The sequence below is a fragment of the Colletotrichum abscissum genome (genome assembly GCF_030869225.1).
Source record: "Colletotrichum abscissum strain IMI 504890 chromosome Unknown Scaffold_26.1, whole genome shotgun sequence".
NCBI classification, from domain to species: domain Eukaryota; kingdom Fungi; phylum Ascomycota; class Sordariomycetes; order Glomerellales; family Glomerellaceae; genus Colletotrichum; species Colletotrichum abscissum.
In genome coordinates, this window is record NW_026850165.1 from 466047 (window position 1) to 485123 (window position 19077).

General features: G+C 53.0%; 7 protein-coding genes across 7 annotated transcripts; 5 read left to right on the forward strand and 2 right to left on the reverse strand.

The window, feature by feature from the left end:
- Positions 1 to 553: 553 nt before the first annotated feature.
- Positions 554 to 1756, forward strand: CABS01_10342 (uncharacterized protein; the record flags this gene model as incomplete). Its single annotated transcript, XM_060543698.1, has 3 exons — positions 554 to 821; positions 907 to 1288; positions 1438 to 1756. Coding segments are annotated over 3 exons (969 nt in total), but the record flags the coding sequence as incomplete, so codon positions are not given.
- Positions 1757 to 2810: 1054 nt separating this feature from the next.
- Positions 2811 to 4720, forward strand: CABS01_10343 (acetylcholinesterase; the record flags this gene model as incomplete). The annotated part of the gene is made up of 4 exons (XM_060543699.1): positions 2811 to 3266; positions 3332 to 3409; positions 3485 to 3944; positions 4026 to 4720. The coding sequence occupies 4 exons, from the start codon at positions 2811 to 2813 to the stop codon at positions 4718 to 4720; spliced, it is 1689 nt and encodes a 562-aa protein (XP_060399381.1).
- A 555-nt stretch (positions 4721 to 5275) lies between these two features.
- Positions 5276 to 6383, forward strand: CABS01_10344 (uncharacterized protein; the record flags this gene model as incomplete). The annotated part of the gene is made up of 5 exons (XM_060543700.1): positions 5276 to 5528; positions 5589 to 5621; positions 5682 to 5758; positions 6150 to 6233; positions 6285 to 6383. 5 exons carry the CDS (start codon positions 5276 to 5278, stop codon positions 6381 to 6383), a joined length of 546 nt encoding a protein of 181 aa, XP_060399382.1.
- A 379-nt stretch (positions 6384 to 6762) lies between these two features.
- CABS01_10345 (uncharacterized protein) lies at positions 6763 to 7684 on the reverse strand (the record flags this gene model as incomplete). Its single annotated transcript, XM_060543701.1, has 3 exons — positions 6763 to 7005; positions 7121 to 7434; positions 7534 to 7684. The coding sequence occupies 3 exons, from the start codon at positions 7682 to 7684 to the stop codon at positions 6763 to 6765; spliced, it is 708 nt and encodes a 235-aa protein (XP_060399383.1).
- Positions 7685 to 11498: 3814 nt separating this feature from the next.
- CABS01_10346 (uncharacterized protein) lies at positions 11499 to 12182 on the forward strand (the record flags this gene model as incomplete). Its single annotated transcript, XM_060543702.1, has 1 exon — positions 11499 to 12182. The coding sequence occupies one exon, from the start codon at positions 11499 to 11501 to the stop codon at positions 12180 to 12182; it is 684 nt and encodes a 227-aa protein (XP_060399384.1).
- Positions 12183 to 14563: 2381 nt separating this feature from the next.
- Positions 14564 to 16290, reverse strand: CABS01_10347 (uncharacterized protein; the record flags this gene model as incomplete). Its single annotated transcript, XM_060543703.1, has 2 exons — positions 14564 to 16069; positions 16198 to 16290. 2 exons carry the CDS (start codon positions 16288 to 16290, stop codon positions 14564 to 14566), a joined length of 1599 nt encoding a protein of 532 aa, XP_060399385.1.
- Positions 16291 to 17519: 1229 nt separating this feature from the next.
- Positions 17520 to 18898, forward strand: CABS01_10348 (galactose-1-phosphate uridylyltransferase; the record flags this gene model as incomplete). Its single annotated transcript, XM_060543704.1, has 4 exons — positions 17520 to 17620; positions 17805 to 17914; positions 17980 to 18624; positions 18678 to 18898. 4 exons carry the CDS (start codon positions 17520 to 17522, stop codon positions 18896 to 18898), a joined length of 1077 nt encoding a protein of 358 aa, XP_060399386.1.
- Between the last annotated feature and the right edge of the window lie 179 nt (positions 18899 to 19077).

Here is a 19077-nt window from a genome sequence, read left to right on the forward strand (position 1 = left end):
GCTTCCCGGGACGACGCTCAGCGTATCAAACTGCAGAATCTGAACTTGTTTGCTTCTGCCGCCTGCGGTGCGCACAGTGCCCGTGTAACCACCCGCAACTCTTCTCCTTCGCTTTGGCGCTCGACTGTCTGAGCCAGCTTGGGTTCCAGGCTTGCGTTCATCGTTGTACAAGCCACCCTTCTCGCACACGGATCTGGTTGTGTTCCGAAGATAATCTGCGAGCTCGGACGTCTCCCAGCTTTCCCTTTCGTCGCCCCGCTCTTGTCCGTCCCATTGCAGCACGCATTGCAGAAAACTTCCCACCCGATCCTGCGGCGCAGACTGGAAGGTTATTTTGAGTGCCTCAAGTGATTCGCCTTTTCTTCCTTCTCCCCATCACGCTGCGATTTCCGTTTCAGGAAAAGGCCGTGGTTGAAGGATTATTGCCACGACTCTTTGGAGGGGAGAAGAAAAGAAAAAAGGACTTGTATAACGCCCCGTGTCTCTCCTCTCTTCCACGCGCATCTAAGACATATTTCACCACCGACTTGCGTGCGACAACAAACGCCCCCCCGTGGCAGATTTCTCCAAGAACTTATTAAAGAGCCAACAAGCCTCTTTCGTCTCACTCTTTTCGAAACTCCTTAACGCCGAAAGCTTTTCATCGCCCAATATGGTTCTCGTGAACGCTCAGGACCCCATGCCGCAGGCCGCGGCGGCGCAGAGAAATGCGTTGCCGGATTATGTCACCACCCCCAACGCCGTCTTTAGCGATGAGGGTGTGCAGTGGAGATACGGCAGGGCGCCAGACTACACGAAAACGCGCAAAGTTTGGAGAGAAGGTAAGATCACATCACTCTCAAAACGTCATACTTCTATCCACCCGGTGTATTGGGAGGTCTCAAACTGACAACACTACTTCTCTAGGGAGGAAGATGAACCACAAGGCGGGCAGTCTCGAAGAGATTGTAGAGAACCTGGTGAAGAACTGGGAGGTTGAAGCCTCTTTCAAGACGAAGCTCGACGACTGGAGGACCGTCGACCACGCCAACTACACCTTCTCCGTGAACGGCGGCGCGCCGCAGACGGGCGAGCACATGCTCAAGGTCGGCACCTACAACGCCGTCATCACGCCCAACGAGTACTACAGCCCAGACTACTCAGACTTTGCATCCAGTCACAAGACGTTCAAGCGCATGATGCCCACTTTCGCCTGGGAGGTCATTGAGGTCTATAGTGGCCCGCCGTGCATCGCATTCAAGTGGCGTCACTGGGGGGTCATGAAGAATGACTACGTCGGCTTCAACGAGTGAGTGTGCTCTCCCCCCCCCCCCCCCCCTCACACTGTTCTGTTCGACGTGCCTCTGCTTTGCCACCCTCATTTAGCAGACATCTGTCATTTTCTTCTTATTCGGTTGTGGTCGTGTAACTGCGACTGACAAAAATGCACGTGTACAGCAAAGGAGACAAGGTCACCGCCAAGGCTCACGGTGGACAGATCGACATTGAAGGTGTGACGATCGCGCGTGTGGACGATCAGCTGCGACTGCAGGGCGTGGACACATGGTTCGACTCACTGCAGATGTTCCGGCAGATTGCCCCAGATGGCGTGGTGAAGAAGGAGGCCAAGACTGATAACCGCGGCCCGGAAGCGAGGTTCGATGAGGCGGTGGCACAGGATGTCCAGCTGTCGGCGGAGGACATAAGCAAATTGCACACTGATGTTGTTGATAGCAAGAGGTCAGGAGGGTGCCCGGTGATGATGAATAGAGAGTAAGGCAAATGTGGTTGGTCGGGGTGTGTATAGAGACTAGTGAGGCTATGACGTGATGGTCAACATGAATATCCAAGCAAAATACATAAGGCGGCTGAGAGGGAGCTGAGGGAATGATGAGGTTTCTTTCGATTAATAATGAGATACAACGTCTGTCAGCGTTACAGATCCCGTCATGTTGAGTTTGTGTATGTGTCGCTGCAGCCCGCGAGGCTACTGACAGGGTAATCGGCTCCACGTCTATGCGAAGTTCATGGTGTATCCAGGTCCGCGGGCCTGGCCCATGTTATTTGATGCACTGCCCATCTGCGGTAGGCAAACGAAGCTGCGGTGCCGGCATTGTTCCCGGATTCCGCGGCGGGTCCAGCCGTTCTCGGTCTTTGACACCACTCCTCAACTTTGCTTCAAGCTTCCCCAAATATCAAGATAGAGGGAAAAGATATTGATAACGAGGGTCTGAAATTCGCGATAACAAGGTCCAGATTTCATTTTTGATCCTTCAGAATTCGGCTCGCTATCTCTCCGAAAGCCTGCCTATCGCTCTGAACATGGATCATTGATAGCTGCCGATAGACGTGCTGAAGAGAATCGTTCCTGAGTGCCAAGATCTCAAATACAGGGGCTCCTGGAGATCTACAGCATCAAATCACTCATGATGCACTCATTGTTCAACCGACTACCTGGGCGTTGGAGACTTATGAAGGGCATTGACCAATGGAAACCGCCACTTTATTGTACCAGAAATATCTCCAGCCCTTATGAGAGGTAGCACAATGAAAGCCGACTCAAAGAATGCGAACAGTTTCTGTCTTTGCAAGTCTCGTCATTTAGACAGCTCTTGCGCGATCAGTTTCTGGCGGGGACTTCGACCTTGGTTGTGGGACGTACAAGGATGTCAACGACAAGAGGGGTCAAACCACCGGCATGGAATCGGCTCTATCTCTCCATGTAACCTCATATAAATGGTGGATGAGGGGGTCTTGGAAATGGTTTTCCAACTCTTAGAGTTATTCCAACTCACCTTCTTTCAACCGTGTTTCCGTCTGTGTTCGTCGCCATGTTCGCGTCGCATACCCAAGGCGGTTCCTGGCTTAGGGCTGGAGCCATTGGCGCCTTGCTCTTTGCTGCTGCATCGGGAAGTCCAATCGTCGGAAACAGCTCTCTGGTTGTTCATATCCCATCGTACGGATCCTATGTCGGAAAGACTCTATTTAACACTACGTCCGGTTACCCGCTTGCGAGTCCGGTGGACGTATGGTATGGCATCGACTACGCAAAACAACCCATCGGCGACCTTCGTTTTGCTCCGGTCGGCTGGCCATCTTCCTCGAACGGAACAAAGGACGTCACGTCGTATGGCAAAGTCTGCATACAAGAGCCTGGAAACTCAAACTTGGTCACGTTTATCACGACTGCACTGGAGTATGGCGAGGACTGCCTCAACCTCAATGTCTACAGGCCGACGGGCGTGAGCGCTGATGAGAAGTTACCCGTTCTGGTTTGGATTCATGGCGTGAGTCTCGCTCCGACCTTTTTATGACGTATTCCAATTTGATTGCCGACTGACTGGGTTCATAGGGCCTTTTCCGCAACGGCGCTGGCATCACCTTTGACGGAGCTTCACTCGTTGCCTCCTCCCCAGAACCACTGATTGTCGTGACGTTCAACTACAGAGCATGTCCATTCTCAATATCCCAAAATTGAGGATTCTCACTAATATGGACTTCTTAGCTGGCCGCTCTGGGCTTCCTAGCAAACCCCGTCCTCTCAGACCTCGGCAACGTCAACCTCGGTCTCCAGGATCAACACCAGCTTCTCCGCTTCGTCCATCGGTACATCTCCGCATTTGGAGGTGACCCCGAACGCGTCACTCTGGGGGGTAAGTCAGCAGGCGCTCACTCTGTGGGCTTTCACTACCAGAATACCTTCACTCCTGGCGAAGAGCTATTTCAGCAGGCAATCTTCCAGTCTGGCGGTCCAACGGGACGGTCGTTTCCCAGCGCTTCGGACCCGTTAACGGTTAGGCAGTTTGAGCAGTATGTGAGCGGAGTTGGTTGTCAGAGTAATGAAACCGCCGAGAATTTGCTTTCGTGCTTGAGAGCCGTGGATGTTGAAGTGCTTGAGGAGACGGCGACTGCTTTGCTAGCGGCGTATCGATACAACGGCACCCATCCTTTCCAGCCTGTGTCTGGTGAGTATTCCTCATTCTTCTCGACGACTCCGCCTTGCAGGATAATGATATTGAATATGGTAAGACTAACTTGCTTCTCAGATGCTGTCATCATTCCGCGTCTCCCGTCCGAAACCTGGGACTCTAACACATGGAACCACCTGCCGGCGCTGACATCGTTCATCACCGACGAGGGCAGTCTGTACGCTCCCACCAACCTGACCACGGACGATGAAGCATGGGGCTGGCTCTCCAATCTCTATCCCGGGCTCAACGAAAGCGATAGAGAGGTCTTCTCCCGGCTGTATCCGGATCCCGAGACCGATCCTGCAAGCCCTTTTGCAGACTCCCGGGGCCAATCTGCTCAGTTCACCCGACTCACTGCGGTTTACGGCGAAACGTCCTACATCAGCGCCTCTCAGGAGATTGCGACGCGTCTGTCTGCCGCAGAAGTTCCCGTATGGAAACTGCACTGGAACACCAACAACAGCGTGGCCTCATACCTCGGGATCTCGCATGGCTCTGACGTTCCGTATGCCTGGGCCGAGCCGGATACGCAATACCCGCAAGCTGGGACCATTCTATCTAGATTCTACGCCAGCTTTGTTGTTAGTGGTGACCCGAATAAGTTCAAAGCTGCAGGCGCCGCTGAGTGGAAGAACTACCTTGAACCAGGCTCAGACGGTCTAGGGTGGCAGGTGAACGTGAGTAAGAATGAGACATGGCTCGAGAAGGATGACATTCGAAGGGAGGCCATCGAGTACTGGAGATCCATCCCGGAGAAGCTGGATCATTAGCCTGAGTATCAAGCCGTTCAAATGACATATTCTGTACCACAGAGGCCCAGTCGTCTCGAACTGAACAGCTTTTTCTCCTGCTAAAGGTCACGTGCAGCAAACGACATCATCTTTCTTTGATGCTCCATATCCTCTCAGATTTCTCCAGCAGGCGTGTCTGCATTTCCAAAATCTTCACCTTCGAATTGCTGAGTTCAAGGCACGTCTTAATAGGAAGGTACTACTTGCGGTGTCTTCTTCGTTCCCTTTGACGGATACTGGAAGCAGGCAGGAGCAACCAGCCCCTTCCATTTCAACCTCCCACCTCTCTCTCTCACGCCTTCTCAGTCTCGACTCTTTCTCCTCACTCACTCGCCCTCATTTCTCACTGAGATTCCCGTGGTCAAGTTCATTTCTCTTTCATACTTTTTCACTCTCACAACTGTCAACCGATCTATGCTTCGCCTAGCCCCGACTCCAATCAAACTACCGATCTGCCCGAACGAAAGAGCCGGAATTTCGCCAATATAAATACCAATAGCCCACCTCTTGATGACTCGGAGATCATTCTTGACGATGTCTCAAACTCCCTTGATCATGATGGTCTTCGGAGACCGCCGTCGTCTCACCGCCCGTCCAGAAACCTACCATCAACTCATGGATGACGCTCGGAATGCCTTTGGCAGCAAAGCCGTCAACTTGACTGTTCATTGCACTTCGAAGTCTAGAGAACCGGAGTTTGAACTTGATCAGTCAGCATACAGAGCGGTCGAGGACGGTTGGGTCCTTCGCTTGGAGCCAAAGGCTGCTCCGATCATCAAGCTCGAGTGTAAACCTCAGGAGGCGCCCAAGCGGAAATGAGCGTGCTCTGGTGACATCGCCGGGTCAGCCCTGCTGGTCATTAATGTCAATGTCAGGACTTGTAAGTTTTTGAGCACGAAAATGAGAAAGTTTCAGATGGCCAGCTGATACGTTACTGAAGTGACTGGCGAAACCTTTTCGTTGAGGATCTCACCAGCCGCCACCGTCGAAGAACTCGAAACTGCTGTAGAGGCCAGAGTGGGTATATACCCTGAAGAATATGACATCATTTTCAATGGCCTGCAATTAGACTATGACGAAACATTGGAGAGGCACTCTATCACCGACAACGACACTCTCAATTTGATTCGTACGGGGCTCAATCGGCAATCTACCTCTTATTACCATCCCGCTTGAGAGTGCCGTCACCAGGGCCATTTTGAAGGACACCGCCGCAAACATGGAGTGCAGCTACCTCTCCTGGGAAGTCGATGCCTTGGTCAACCCATTACGCGAAGTCACAGAGACTTGTACCTTCAACCCCCAAACCCCTTTAGCATAATTACTTCGCCCACAACTACGTCCTATCCTTCGACGACTTTGTATCTTACCTCAACGAAGCTCTATTGCATTCAACTTCATCCCACAGACCGACTTGGACAAGGCAGCAAAGTCGTCCGTCACTCTGAACCCGAACACCATCGCCGAGGTCTTTCTCGTCTTCAGAGGCGTAGTCAGTGGTAAGAACGAAGATAATCTTGCGAAACTGGCGAATTTTGACTAGTCCAGTATGATCGGCACCGACGTGGACGGGATGGAGGACCAGAGCAAGTTCCGCGTCATTGAGTGGGGAGGCGTGGAGGTGAACCTGGAGCTAGAATAATTGAGACACTCTACTGCTCGGCAGAACAGCATGCCTGATGTCTCAGGGCAGGCCAAACATCAAGCGATTGCGAGCTACAGCAGTTTACGGTCGACATGTGGACTCTGGATGGGGAGGTCTAATCATTTCGAGGTATAATGGTGGGGAGCACGAGTTCATGGATTTGCCTAAGAAATCAACGCGTTTTCTGCATATCGTGAACTGAGAAGGATATGAAAGTATATGCTCCGCATTTCAAAGTCTCCATCTTATTCTTCCGTATCATAACGTATCTGCAATAATCCCGTTCCACGAAGACAAAGGGTAACAGTGCTGCAAGACTTCAACTTTTATTCCACGACATACGTGTACGTCAAAAACCATCGACTGCCAGAGCGTTTCAAACAAACAACAACAAGGCTAGAAGACCGAAAAAGCTTGACGTCAACCGGGGAGCCCCACTAGTTGGAGACGCGCTCGGTGTAGTAGTTGTCGTGGTCGCCGGTGCCGATGGATCAGTGATAGGCGAAGAATTCGTCTCGAGCGTCGCCGCTTCAACCTTGAGGTTCGTAGAGTTGAAGCAGTTATCCGCTGTCACCGGGGTAACCTTGGACGCGTCTTCCGTAAAGATGATATCGACACACTATCACAGTCAGCCACACGATCTCATCTCGCACTTTCCCATCCCAGTAGTGTTGCGCACTTCCACGAGGCATGAAATATTTGGGAAGACGGTAACACTTGGTCAGACAACGTACGCTGAACAACGCCGCACCATGTTGTGCGGCCTCCACGACCTGTATCGACGCCAAGTCGCCCTCCTTGGGCGTCACACCAGCCGGCAGCCGCACCTTTGGCAGGCAGAACGTCCCCTCGTACTCCTGGTTCGAGGGCCCCGTCAGCTGGAACCGGGGCACCACGACCATGGAGTAGTTCTTCGGCGACTCGCCGAGGCCAAGGTTGATGTACATGAGCGCCGTCTTGTGTCCCGAGTTCCAGCCCGGTTGGACGGCGAGGGCGCCGCCGCTGATGGGCCAGTGGGTTCTGTTTTGCGTCACGCCGAGGCCGCCACCTGCGTGGTGAGGGGTTCACGTCAGCCTTTGGATAGCTAAAGATGCGTGCTCTTGTCTTTGGTCTGTGTAGCAAGACGTAAGAGAGCTTGGTGACGTACATGGATAGGTCCATTGCATTCCGAAGGGGTATGTCTCATTTGTGATGAAGGTGTTACCTCTCCATCCTGGGTAGGAGAGAACTGTGTGGCCGTGGGCCAAGGCCACAAACAGCCAGCATGTGGCAACTACGAAGCTGGAAAAGGTCTTCATAATGGACTGTTGATGGTTAAAGTTGGAGGCTCAAGTCTCCGTCAAGCTCTCCCCCCGCAACTGGGCATCCACTTCTTCTTAAGCAACATATCAAGGCCAGAATTAGACACCGCGCAGGTGCTGTGACGTGCCGTTTGCATGTGCCAATGTCAGCAACATGACTGCTGAGCTGCTGTGTGGCCAAATGACGGTGGTCGGTGGTCCGGTCGAATAGAGCCTTGTCGTCGTGATGCATGTCAGCCCTACCAAGGGACGGACGTCGAATGGCTGGAGCGCTGATGGAGGTGGCTTACGCCAGCGTCAGCACCGGCTGACGGCCTTGGTCTTTGAGCATAACTCTAAACTACGCGGCCCGTAATGGTAACGCCTGGGACTTACCGACGACAAAATGTGTATATTTGGCACTACCTAGAAAAAAGCATTCACTTGTTTCGTAAACTCTCCTCGGTGGACATTGATATATGATGACGAACGCTCTGTGTAGCTCTGCATCTATTGGTATGGGCCATCGTTATCTCTTTCGCATGAAACCCAGTTCCCTCCAATGATCAGCTGACCCCGAATGTATCTACACTCACTATGTCTCAAGCATGCTACTCAAGGTAGAAGAAAGTAGACCAAAGGTCAGCGATAGTCGTTGACTTGGGAACGTGGGAGCCGCGCGACTGTCAAGCCCATTTCAGAATATATTGTGCTTCCTAAGAGTGCTCGTCAACCTGCCTCCATACACAACCCTAAAGACGAAGAGCAGGGTAGCTTTCACTCTGTGATCATCATTCCGATTACCGTACGAGATGATATTCATGGTGCTTCATGCCCACCTGAAAATATCTAGCCTTGCCTGTCCGGCGGGTGTCGGCAAAAACCGCCAATATCGGAAAACCGCCAACATCGGAGATCACCTCAGGGGTTTGCAGCATCACATCTCGAGATCCCAACATGTCATGCCTCTCCGACGTTCAAGAAAACTTTGACAGGGCTTTAGGGCTGCACTATTGGAAGCTCTATTCCAAACAAAGTAGCGATACCGAAGTCTTCTCCTCCCAATTCTTCCGCTCGCGGGTGGCGAGTCTCCAGCAGCCTAACAGGTGGTTCTTTGCGATCGAGCCTCATTGCCAAGACCGACCATTTCTTCTGTTGGTTCAACTGTCACCACTGTTTTGACTCGAACGTAAAAGGGATCGACGTCAACAGGCGCGCCCTGTCGGGCATGTCGGGGAAATATTCGCGCGCAGCCCCCAAACCCGACATCATCTACGGAGCACTTACCAGCGATTGACTAACAACGTCAAACAAGAAAAAGGAGCAGACGGTTAAAACCTTCTAAACGTGGTGACATGTCAGAAGGGTGAAGGGCCAGCCGTGGTTGGCCGACAGAAGGGCGCCCGAGATGCCACCGTCAGCACTAGCGACCGTATGAATGCAACGTAGCGAGGCAGTGCCGGATCCAGCCGCGAACAGGGCCAGAAGAGGCTAGAGAGCAACAGAAAGGAACTACTGCAGGTAGCTAGCTGTATGGTAATTAGGTGGCCAAGCAGTCAATGCAGTGCAGTTATTACCGACGGTAGCTGTGTGTGTATCCCTTGCAAGAAGGGAAATTTGAATCGCGGCTCAGCGGCAACGGCTACCGGTTTATCGGCGTTTGCTGTCTCTGAACGTACAAAGTAGCTGACGGGAAATCACTGCTGGATTGCGGCACAGCTAATAACTCTGGTGGTTTACGGATGCAGACTATTGCATGAGACGAGAAGGAGAAAGGAGGGGAAACATCTCGCCGTGACTTAAGCCCAGACTCTCTCTAAGCACAGCTTTGTGTTTTTATGCGGGGAACCAACATCCTTCTGTGGACTTGTGGTTCTGAAAGCTGTCTTATGTACTGCGTACCCGACTGGCCAACCCATCCAACTTGCCATGGTGAGAAGGGATCGATAGAACCGTCAAGTTTGCCCGACTTCACGATCGCAAAGAGTTGTCATGTAAGAGCAACAGGATATTAAACGTTGCATGGATGGTAAAGACCCGAGCCAAATCCTTTGAAAGTTTGAAACCTCCCAGTTGTTGTTTACGTCCCACAACGAATCACATTCCATCAAGCCAACTTGAAGTCTCCATCGCTGGACCCACGCAATCTTAATGGCTTCGGAGTGTTCCCAGAAGCTTCATTGGTCATAAACGATCAGGCGAGCCCAGGACCACTTAACATGGAACCTCCATCATCCATGAGAAGAAGCCCAGTACCCATGATCCATCAAAACGTCCCATGCGTTCCATACTCATCCATGTTTAAGCGAGTAAATAAGGCAGAGAAAGGGACTTTTTGATCCTAAACCAAAGAAAAACGCAAAAAGATATCGGATCGCCATTGATGATTTCCTTTACTGGCATGTTCAGCTCAGACCAGCAACAAAAAAGCCTTGAATCCCTGGCATATTGCAAAAGGCAATCTGCTAGGAACTCCCACCTTCGGGTACGGACAGGGGTTGCCCTGCCGCAAAAACTATCACCCCATGCAACCGTGCGTGCCGCCGTGCAGAGCGCGCGAGTTCAGGTACGGATGGATATCTGCAGGTTGCCGTCCATTTCGAGAGTCTTGAAGCTTGCTCCATCGAGAGCTATGAGTTGTGATGAACCTCGTCCCAGCGGGCCAGCATGTCTCCCTCTTGAGTTCGAATATTTGATACGGTGAATCTGATGTGATGAAAGGGAATGCGACCCTGCTACCTTTTGGAGTGCCGCATTGCCGTTAGACTAAATCTTTTCTCCCTAGCTTCGCGGCTTCGCCTCAACGTGACGCTACGCGCTGTGCTTGTGGCCAGCCGATTCGAGAATTCTCGCCCCCGGCATCATATTCCCACGAAGGAATTGCCGACGGCAGGCAATGGCCGATCATTGCATCACAAACATCTCCTGCCAATATCCCGTTCCATCCCCCTTTCAGGCTTTTGCAGGCAGCAACCGCTAGTAGGTACCAGGACCAAGGTCCACCACTCTACCTAGTCACGACTCACGACTCTCAGCTTCTGCCCGTATCAGGGGCACTGGGGCGAACGACTACTTCGAGTGTAGCCACTTGAGCCACCATCTTGTCTCGGCGGCTCGGCTGGAGGCCACTGACGGGTAGGTACCTTGCGCTAGAGGTCTTGTCGTGGCACACCTGGATAGAGAGAGGCATCGTTCTGTGGTTCCCAGCATCGTTCACAGCTCGCCGGGGCGAGCGTGGGTGCATGGGAAGATGCTGGGCATGCTGGGCGACGTGAATGGAGCAGGGATGTTCATGTACCTGACAAGGGTAGGAGGAAGGATGCAAGGAGTCTACACATAAACTGATAATGACCCCCCCTAGTTGAGGTGAGAGTCCCGTGCACTTCACCCAAAAGTAACGGAAAAATACATACTCCAGGAACCCGAAGACTATCCATAACCCGAATCCTAGCTAATAACCCGAACCCTAGCCGATCCTAACCTCTAACCCTAACCGTATTAGGCTAAAACCGTGCACGGTACTCTCACCTCAACTATTATTTTAACCATATTAGGCTAGAGCCGTGCACGGTACTCTCACCTCAACTAGGGGGGGTCATTATCAGTTTATCGCATCACTCGATGCAAGTGACGGCCGACTTCCTCGTCAATCTTCAATAAAAGGCATGCGCTCCTCCCCTCCAGTCCGCTCATGAATCGAACGCCAAGTGTATCCTGTCTCTCCAACTCTCCCAAGCAGCCAATCCTTAAGACAACATCACGACAACCTACAGTCTTTACAGCCTAAGACTCTCGCTTCCCTCGAAAGACAACGCTCCAAATCTCTTCAAAAATGCAGTCCAAGCTCCTCCTCGCCGCCGCCGCTGCCACCGGCGCAATGGCATTCGAGATGTCCGGCACCCTCCCCCGTGTCCTCCGCCGCGCCGGCAACGACGCCCTCGAGGCCCGCGACAAGACTGCCTGCGCCTCCGTCTGGATGGCCCACTCCACCATCGTCGACGACTTCCCCACCGAGCCCACCGCCCTCGCCACGGAGACCAACCTCGACATCCCCCAAATCACTGACCCCTGCGTCTTCCCCTCCATCACGGGCCAGGCCGGCCAGATCATCACCTCCTACTCCTCCGCTCTCCAGTCCTGGCAGGACGCCCACATCACCGAGATCCGCGACATCTACTCCGCCTGCAGCGACGTCCCGGAGGTCGCGTCCGCCCTGGACGCCTACGGCAGCGCCATCTGCTCTACCGCCCTCGCCGTCCTCACCAGCGGCGATGCTACCGCCACTGCCACCGGTTCCGGCTCCGCTGCGACCGCCACGGGCACGGCTTCCGGCTCGGCTTCCGCCAGTGCCACTGCCTCTCGCTCCGGCTCATCTGCCTCTGCTTCTGGTGCTTCTGCCTCCGGTAGCGCTGCTTCTACCACTGCCGCTGCTGCCGCCGCCGCACCCCGCGAGACTGGACTCTTTGTCGCTGCTGCCGCTGCCGCGGCCGGCATCGTCGGCGCCATTGTCCTGTAAATGGGTTCTTCACTCATGCAACGCCAAAAAGCCCTCCTTGAGGGTCATTGAGGGCCATTGAGGGCCACCTGAGATTAGGGATGGTTTGGCGGGGAGAAACCAAGTGTTGGAAAAGCCCTGGGAAATAATTGCCTATGCGGCGGCCTCCTGAATCAGTCACCATTCTCGGTTTCATCTGTATAACTAATCACTGGGAGTACCTATACCCAATTAGTCAATTCAACAAAAGTTCTTTCACATGCAATTGTCCATCTGTGATGTTTGCTACATGCTGATCTCTGTCCAAATGTAGTACCTGGCCCGTCATTGACTGACAAAATTGTATTCGGCCGTGCTGAAATACAAAATGAGGCATATAGACATGGACTAGGGTGCCGAGGAAGTCGACAAAGAGTTCAATCAAAACTATGCATAATGGAACGAACCGGTGAACAGACCCAACACGACCCGCACAGCATGAGGGTTCCCTGCTCTTGACACAACGCCAACCAGAGAAGGACAAAGCACGGTCTCCTAGCTTGAAATTTTGCAAGGAGTCTTCTTGTTTAATCTTCTGCATGATACGAGATCTGAAGACTTAGACATGTAGTAGCCATGTGCTCCGATTCCCCTGCTCTCTTGGTCACGGCCAACGAACTGAAGTCTCTAAGCAATTGTGGCATCAAGGCCCAACGTCGCCATGCCCAAGACTATCTCCACCGCGGCTGAAAGCCTTGCGTCTTTCAACGCCAAAAACACACCACTCGCTAGCCTGATGCTCCTGTGGTTGTCCGCCTGTTGTTTCGCCTGCCATCACACCTCGTCGGATGACTGACTTCACGCCATTCAAGACGCTCGCGGTGAGCTGGGGGAGGTCCGTCCGACTTTGCCGACTATTGGTCGATCAGAGTCTCTCGAAGACAGGCACTATCCCATCAATAGCAAGGTTTCTATCATGAACATAGGGCGTGTTGCCTAGCATATCCTTCAGCTTGGCGTATTCAGCCAACTACACCTCAATTTGTAGTTGACGCGTCGGATTCGCGTGTTTGGTCTCATCAAGGGCGATGGGAGCCCAGTCTGCAATGTGATCGTGCTGTTTGTCTCTTTGGGCCGTGTATCCTCAAGAGTGAGATACTCAGCCAATCCGTCGTAACTTCATCAACAGCCGTTGCTCATTTTTATCACTTTGACTCTCATTTGCTAATTAAATCCTCCAAGAATTTCTGGTCATCTCCCAGGGTGTGATTCCTTATTACTAATTTCTCGTCTCCTCGCTGCAGAATTGGGTGCGCTGACATGGGGGCGTTTGTGTAATCGATGGCGTTCGAGGCAGCCATAAGGTATAGCCCTCGGTTCCGCGTACCCTTCGCCGGTCGTTGAGTATTCGCAGATGTTAATGCGCTGTTCGAAGTTCCAACACTAGACACAAACAAAGCATCGAGACGGCTAACCGCCAGGAATGTCTCTGTGTTATCTACGGCAAACACGTAAGAAACGCGCCGAAATCCACGATATTGTATATGCGGGACATTTCCATGAAAACCACGCTTTACCCCGAATTACAATCTTCATCGCCTACTGTCTTCACTTTACACTCCTCTCCCAAGCTTCTTCTCGGCCGTGACGTCTCCCATTTTCTTACAGGTTCCTGGGAACCCCACCGCCTGAGAAATGTCAAAAAGAAGCACATATTACTCAGATAATGACCCGCGCGTCAGCTTGAGCGTCCAAAAAGCCGCCGGAGGAGCTTGGAAATCCCGCGCTTTACTTCACTTTCTCTGCAGGAGATCTCTGGAAAACCATTTGCGCAGACCCGACCAGCTTATGACTTCGGCATCCAGCTGATCAAACCACCGACAAAAAAGGTGACCGGTCCATCGACCTCGTTCAAGACAGTGACGAAAGAGAGGCCTTCGATGGAAAGCCAGCTTCGAAGAGACACAGGAGAAAACCATCCGTTGCCGGGAACATCATGCCAGCCGCCTTGGCGGCGAAGAAGCTGAGGCCTCAGCGAGTACGTTACTGGTCCTTAACCGCCCAGCTTGTTGGAGGGATTGTCCCTGTTACAGAAAATGTGAACGTGCCTTATCCCGTAAACGCACCTCTAAGTCTCAGACCGAGTAGATTGTAATGCTAAGCAAGAGGAAAATCGTATATATCAATAACATGTGTGGCGATATAACATCTCATAATGCCGCGCGGAGAAACTGAGCAAGTTGTTGCCATTTTGAATTTGGTATCTTGGTACACTTTGAACTACCTTGGAGATGTTAAACCGCTACTCCCAGAAACCAGTACCCCCCTCGCCCTTTTTGACGGAAACGCCGAAGCTCAAAGTCGAATGCAAGTCACACACTGTGCGTAGAACCTATAGGTACATCTGAACCGTCCGAATCATCCTACGCCCGGCCAACCCAGCCAGCATTGATGAAGAAGTCGAATATGCGGCCGCCCTTCTGAGTGTCTAGCCTGCATATCTCCTTGGCCTGTTTCTTTTTGAGAGTCCCATTGCTCTTCAATGCCTCCTTTAGAATCTGCTCCTTGATCATTAGGTAGGGCTTGGGCTGCAGCCGCACCACTTCGCAGAGCTTGGCTTCCTCCGGCGTGAGGAGATGCAAGTCTGGCGCGCCGTCTTGCGTGAGCTGAATCGGGGTGACACCGGGTAGCGGCGCGGCCATGTATTTCTGCCGTGTAACAGGGCCAGATGGGCCCGTGCCGTTGGCGACAATGACGGTGCCATTGGCGGCTGCTCCGTTGACAGCGCCATTGGTCTGGGGTTTGCTCTCTTCCTTGGGAGGAATGGTACCATTAGTACCATCAGGAGCTGGCGCGGACCGAATTGGCAATTCGGGGGCCACGAGCAAGGCGGCGCCGCTTGGGGGATCTGGTACAGCAGCAGCCTTAGACCGCTGTGCCGAGGCCAAGCGGTCTCTATCCATGGATCCCATAGGCACCGCCTTTTGCGCTCGTTGTGACTTTTCTGTCTCGTACTTTTCACCACTGCGTAAATCTCCGATCCGCACACCTCGCCATTCTTGTAGCTGCGAAATAGCTTGCCTCAAGTTCAACTCGTCAATGAGACCCTGACACAAGCTTTCGAAGTCATCGTGGTTCATCATCCGAGCGAAAGGTTTGGCCTTGTTCAGTAAGTCCCTCTCTTCCTTACTCCTCTTCTTCTCGACCTTGGTGTTTTCGCGGTATTCCAGCAGGTTGTGCTCAAACACAACCTTTTTCCTGTCCACACGCTGCGTGAGACGGCAATTGTAGATGTCCATCACTGTCAACTTGAGCTCCATCTCGGGCTCCAACTCGCCTGTCCTAGGGTTGAGACCATCGCCCGGATCAAACTGCATGAGCTGTACAGCTTCTTCGGCTTCGTTTGCGTATTCGGTCTCGAACTCCAAGCGACCTGGCATGTATCCTTGAATCTCGTGACATGACGGTACAGAGGCTGTGGGCTTCGTCTTGGGCTGCAGCGTAGGTGCGTTCTTGGCGGCTTCCTTCCGCTCCTCTATCCTTCGCTTCTTCTTCGCTTGAAAGTCTTCGCGAGAGATTTCGTTCGCGAGGTCCATATCGTGTGGACTGCATCGTTTCGGCAACGGGAAACGAGGAGATTCGACGTAGGCTTTGTAGTAGTGATCTCGCACCTCATCCTTGTGGCGGAAGCCACCAATATGGTCGGCAATGTCGGCCCATGACCCCAAGCCGTAGATTTCCGCTCCTTCTAGTAGCAGCAGTTCTTCGTCGGCACCCCAATCTCGGTCGAAGATTGGGAAAGAATTTTGTTCGATGACACGGTATGGATGTGATTCGGGTTTATGGTTTGAACTGGACTTTCCCTGGGAGAAGCATTGGACGCAGAGATCGTAGTCGTTGCAGGCAGAGTGCGCGCATCTGATTCGGACCTGCATTTACGACAGATGTTTGTTAGCGCGATGCGCAAGGTGTGGAGGGCGGGACATTTGGGTATGCGCCGGGGCGCAGACGCGGGGCACATCATCATCAAAAGTAATAAAGTCAACAAAACACATACCGTCGAGGTGATGTCTACAGAGCAAATGTCGCAATGATATTTGACACCGCCCTCGCCACCCCTTGTGACGGTCTTCTTTCTGATAACGCCCATTTCGTCCAGGGCTGCGGTGGGGACGTGGAGGCCAGCCCCTGTTCAGGCTGATCCGACGACGGGAGAGTTATTATGATGCAGTAGAAGGCATATGATGGGACTACGGGAAGCGATAAGTGATGCGATGTGACTGGTACGTGGTTCTCGATGTGGATGTGAGGTTTGACGATGATATCGATGGATTCCGGATGACGAGACGCGCGCGTGTTGACGAGGATTGATTTCCAAGGTGAGCCGTCGAAACACAGCCAGGCTCCAATCGAATTGAATCCGGAGATCGATGGCGGAACCTGGAGCGATGGTTCTCCCGAAGTCTATCCGGCGCTCGGGCCTCCGACAGTCATCGCCTTGCTGACCTATGACACTTCAGCCGCAGTAGGGATCAAGCCACACTCACCGCAAACAAATATCCGATAGCGTCTTACATAATACACTCTGGACTCAAGCCACGATGCCCCGGGCATTGCTGTTTTCGGGCTGGACGGCTCCGTCATCCCCGCCATTTGGTTCGGTCGACGGACCAATGCCCGGACTGTCTCTTGACATGCACACCACTTTTTGGCATGTACGAAGTACAGTAGCCCTTTCCACAATACCAGCTTCTCTTCGACCAACTCTCGCTCGTGGTGTGAGATGAGTTCCAGCATATTCATTCGACATGCAATAACAAAGCCTTGAGGAGAAGAATTGCCCTTCTGGCTTACCGAAGTCTTCCCTTTCTCAATGCAGTGTCCCACAATGACGTCTCTGCCGAGGCAGGTTCGAGCTTTCCGCCGCTTTCCCGCCGCTGCTTACTGCGGATAAGATGGCACCGATGGGCGCACGACAATGGTGCGCTTTGCGATGGTGGGGTTCGCGGGGCAGTCTTCGCGGTCCCCTCCTTTTCTCCAACAAACCCGACAGGCATGGGCGCGAAACCTCTCGAGGCAGGGATACGACCGTCACTTTTGATGAGCTGTTTTGTGGCAGCTCTACACCTCCTTATTAATACCTAGCCTGACTGTCATTCGGCAGGTCGCGGCCGAGGGCTGGACTTTTCTCTCTCGTCCGTACTAAGTTAGTCTGAACAATAGCAAGATTGTTTAAATAAACTCGAGGCTCTTTTTTTTCTCGGCCCTTTCACTTCCTGCTCTGGGTCTCGCGGCAGTACTCAGATTTGTTACTTGTTGTCGCAAAGCTTCCCCGCCTTCATTTATACGTTCCACAGCGTGGAGAGGCGAAGCATCACCATGCCTGAGAAGATCCTCGACGACATCTCCCACAGACGGTACAACCCGTTGAAGGGCACATGGCTACTGGTGTCCCCTCACCGAACCAAGCGTCCCTGGCAGTAAGAATGCGCTAAACCTGACTTACAATGCGACATGCGCTGAGGTGGACAGAGGCCAGCAGGAGGGACCGTCTACGACGACGCTTCCTGAATACGACCCAAAGGCATGTTCTCATCGAGTCGCATAGAGTCAACAGGCATGAGCTGACTAGATAAAGTGCTACCTCTGCCCTCGAAACCCTAGAGCGGCTGGTGACTCCAACCCCGACTACAAGAACACCTTCGTCTTTGTCAACGACTACAGCGCCGTCAAGGAGGAGCAGGCTGAGTACCACCCAGAGACAGAAAGCGATGGTATGCAACATGCACCCATTCACAGGCTTCAAGCGAACCGAACCCTGACATTGCAACTCGAGCAGACCTCGCCTCGTCCCTGTTGCGTGCGGAAGCGGCCACGGGCAAATGCTACGTGCTCACCTTCTCCGAGAAGCACCACGTCACGCTCGCCGACATGACGACCGCAGAGATTGCCCCCGTCATCGACGTCTGGACCCAAATCTACGCCTCTCACCTCTCCCCCTCCAACCCGCTGTCCAAGGTCGCCGCCGCCCTCGAGCTGCCCCCCGCGACGCCCGCGAGCACCGTGCCCCAACCCAAGCACCACCTGCGCTACATGCAAATCTTTGAGAACAAGGGCGCCGCTATGGGCTGCTCGAACCCGCACCCGCATTGCCAGATCTGGACGACGTCGACCATGCCTGAGGAGCCGGGTACCGAGCTGGTGCAGATGGGCAAGTACCGTGATCAGCACGCTGGAAGGCATCTATTGGCGGACTACGTCAAGGTCGAGATTGAGAAGAAGGAGCGCACGGTGTTTGAGAATGAGCACTTCCTCGTCGTTGTTCCCTGGTGGGGTGTCTGGCCTTTTGAGGTCTTGATTCTTCCCAAGAGACACGTTCGCGCGCTGGTCGACCTGTCCGCTGAGGAGAGGTTGCAGTTTGCCGAGGCCATTCAGGAGGTTGCCAGGAGATACGACAACCTCTTTGAGACACACTTCCCTTACAGTAAGTTCAGCTTGTGAAGGGCAATATTGAAGATGTCACTGACGACTCGATAGGCTCTGGGATCCACCAAGCACCTCTCGATGCCACCGAAGAAGAGGCCGAGAACAGCTACCTCCACATGCACTTTTACCCCCCTCTGCTTCGATCAGCCACCGTCCGCAAGTTCCTTGTCGGGTACGAGCTGATGGCTGAGCCTCAGCGTGACATCACACCGGAGCAGGCCGCCGCTCGACTTAGGGGCACCGGCGGTGAGCTGTACCGCAAGACCATTTAGTGAACCAGACAAAAGACCATACCATGAATAGTACCATCTTCGTAATTACAACATTTCTAAGCTTTATCTATCCTCGTCACTTCGTGATTTAACTGAAAAGATCCTAAAGTCCCATTTCTGCGCAGAAGCTGAGATCACAGGATGCCTTCATGTGGTATCAGGTTATCGTCTCTAGCGGC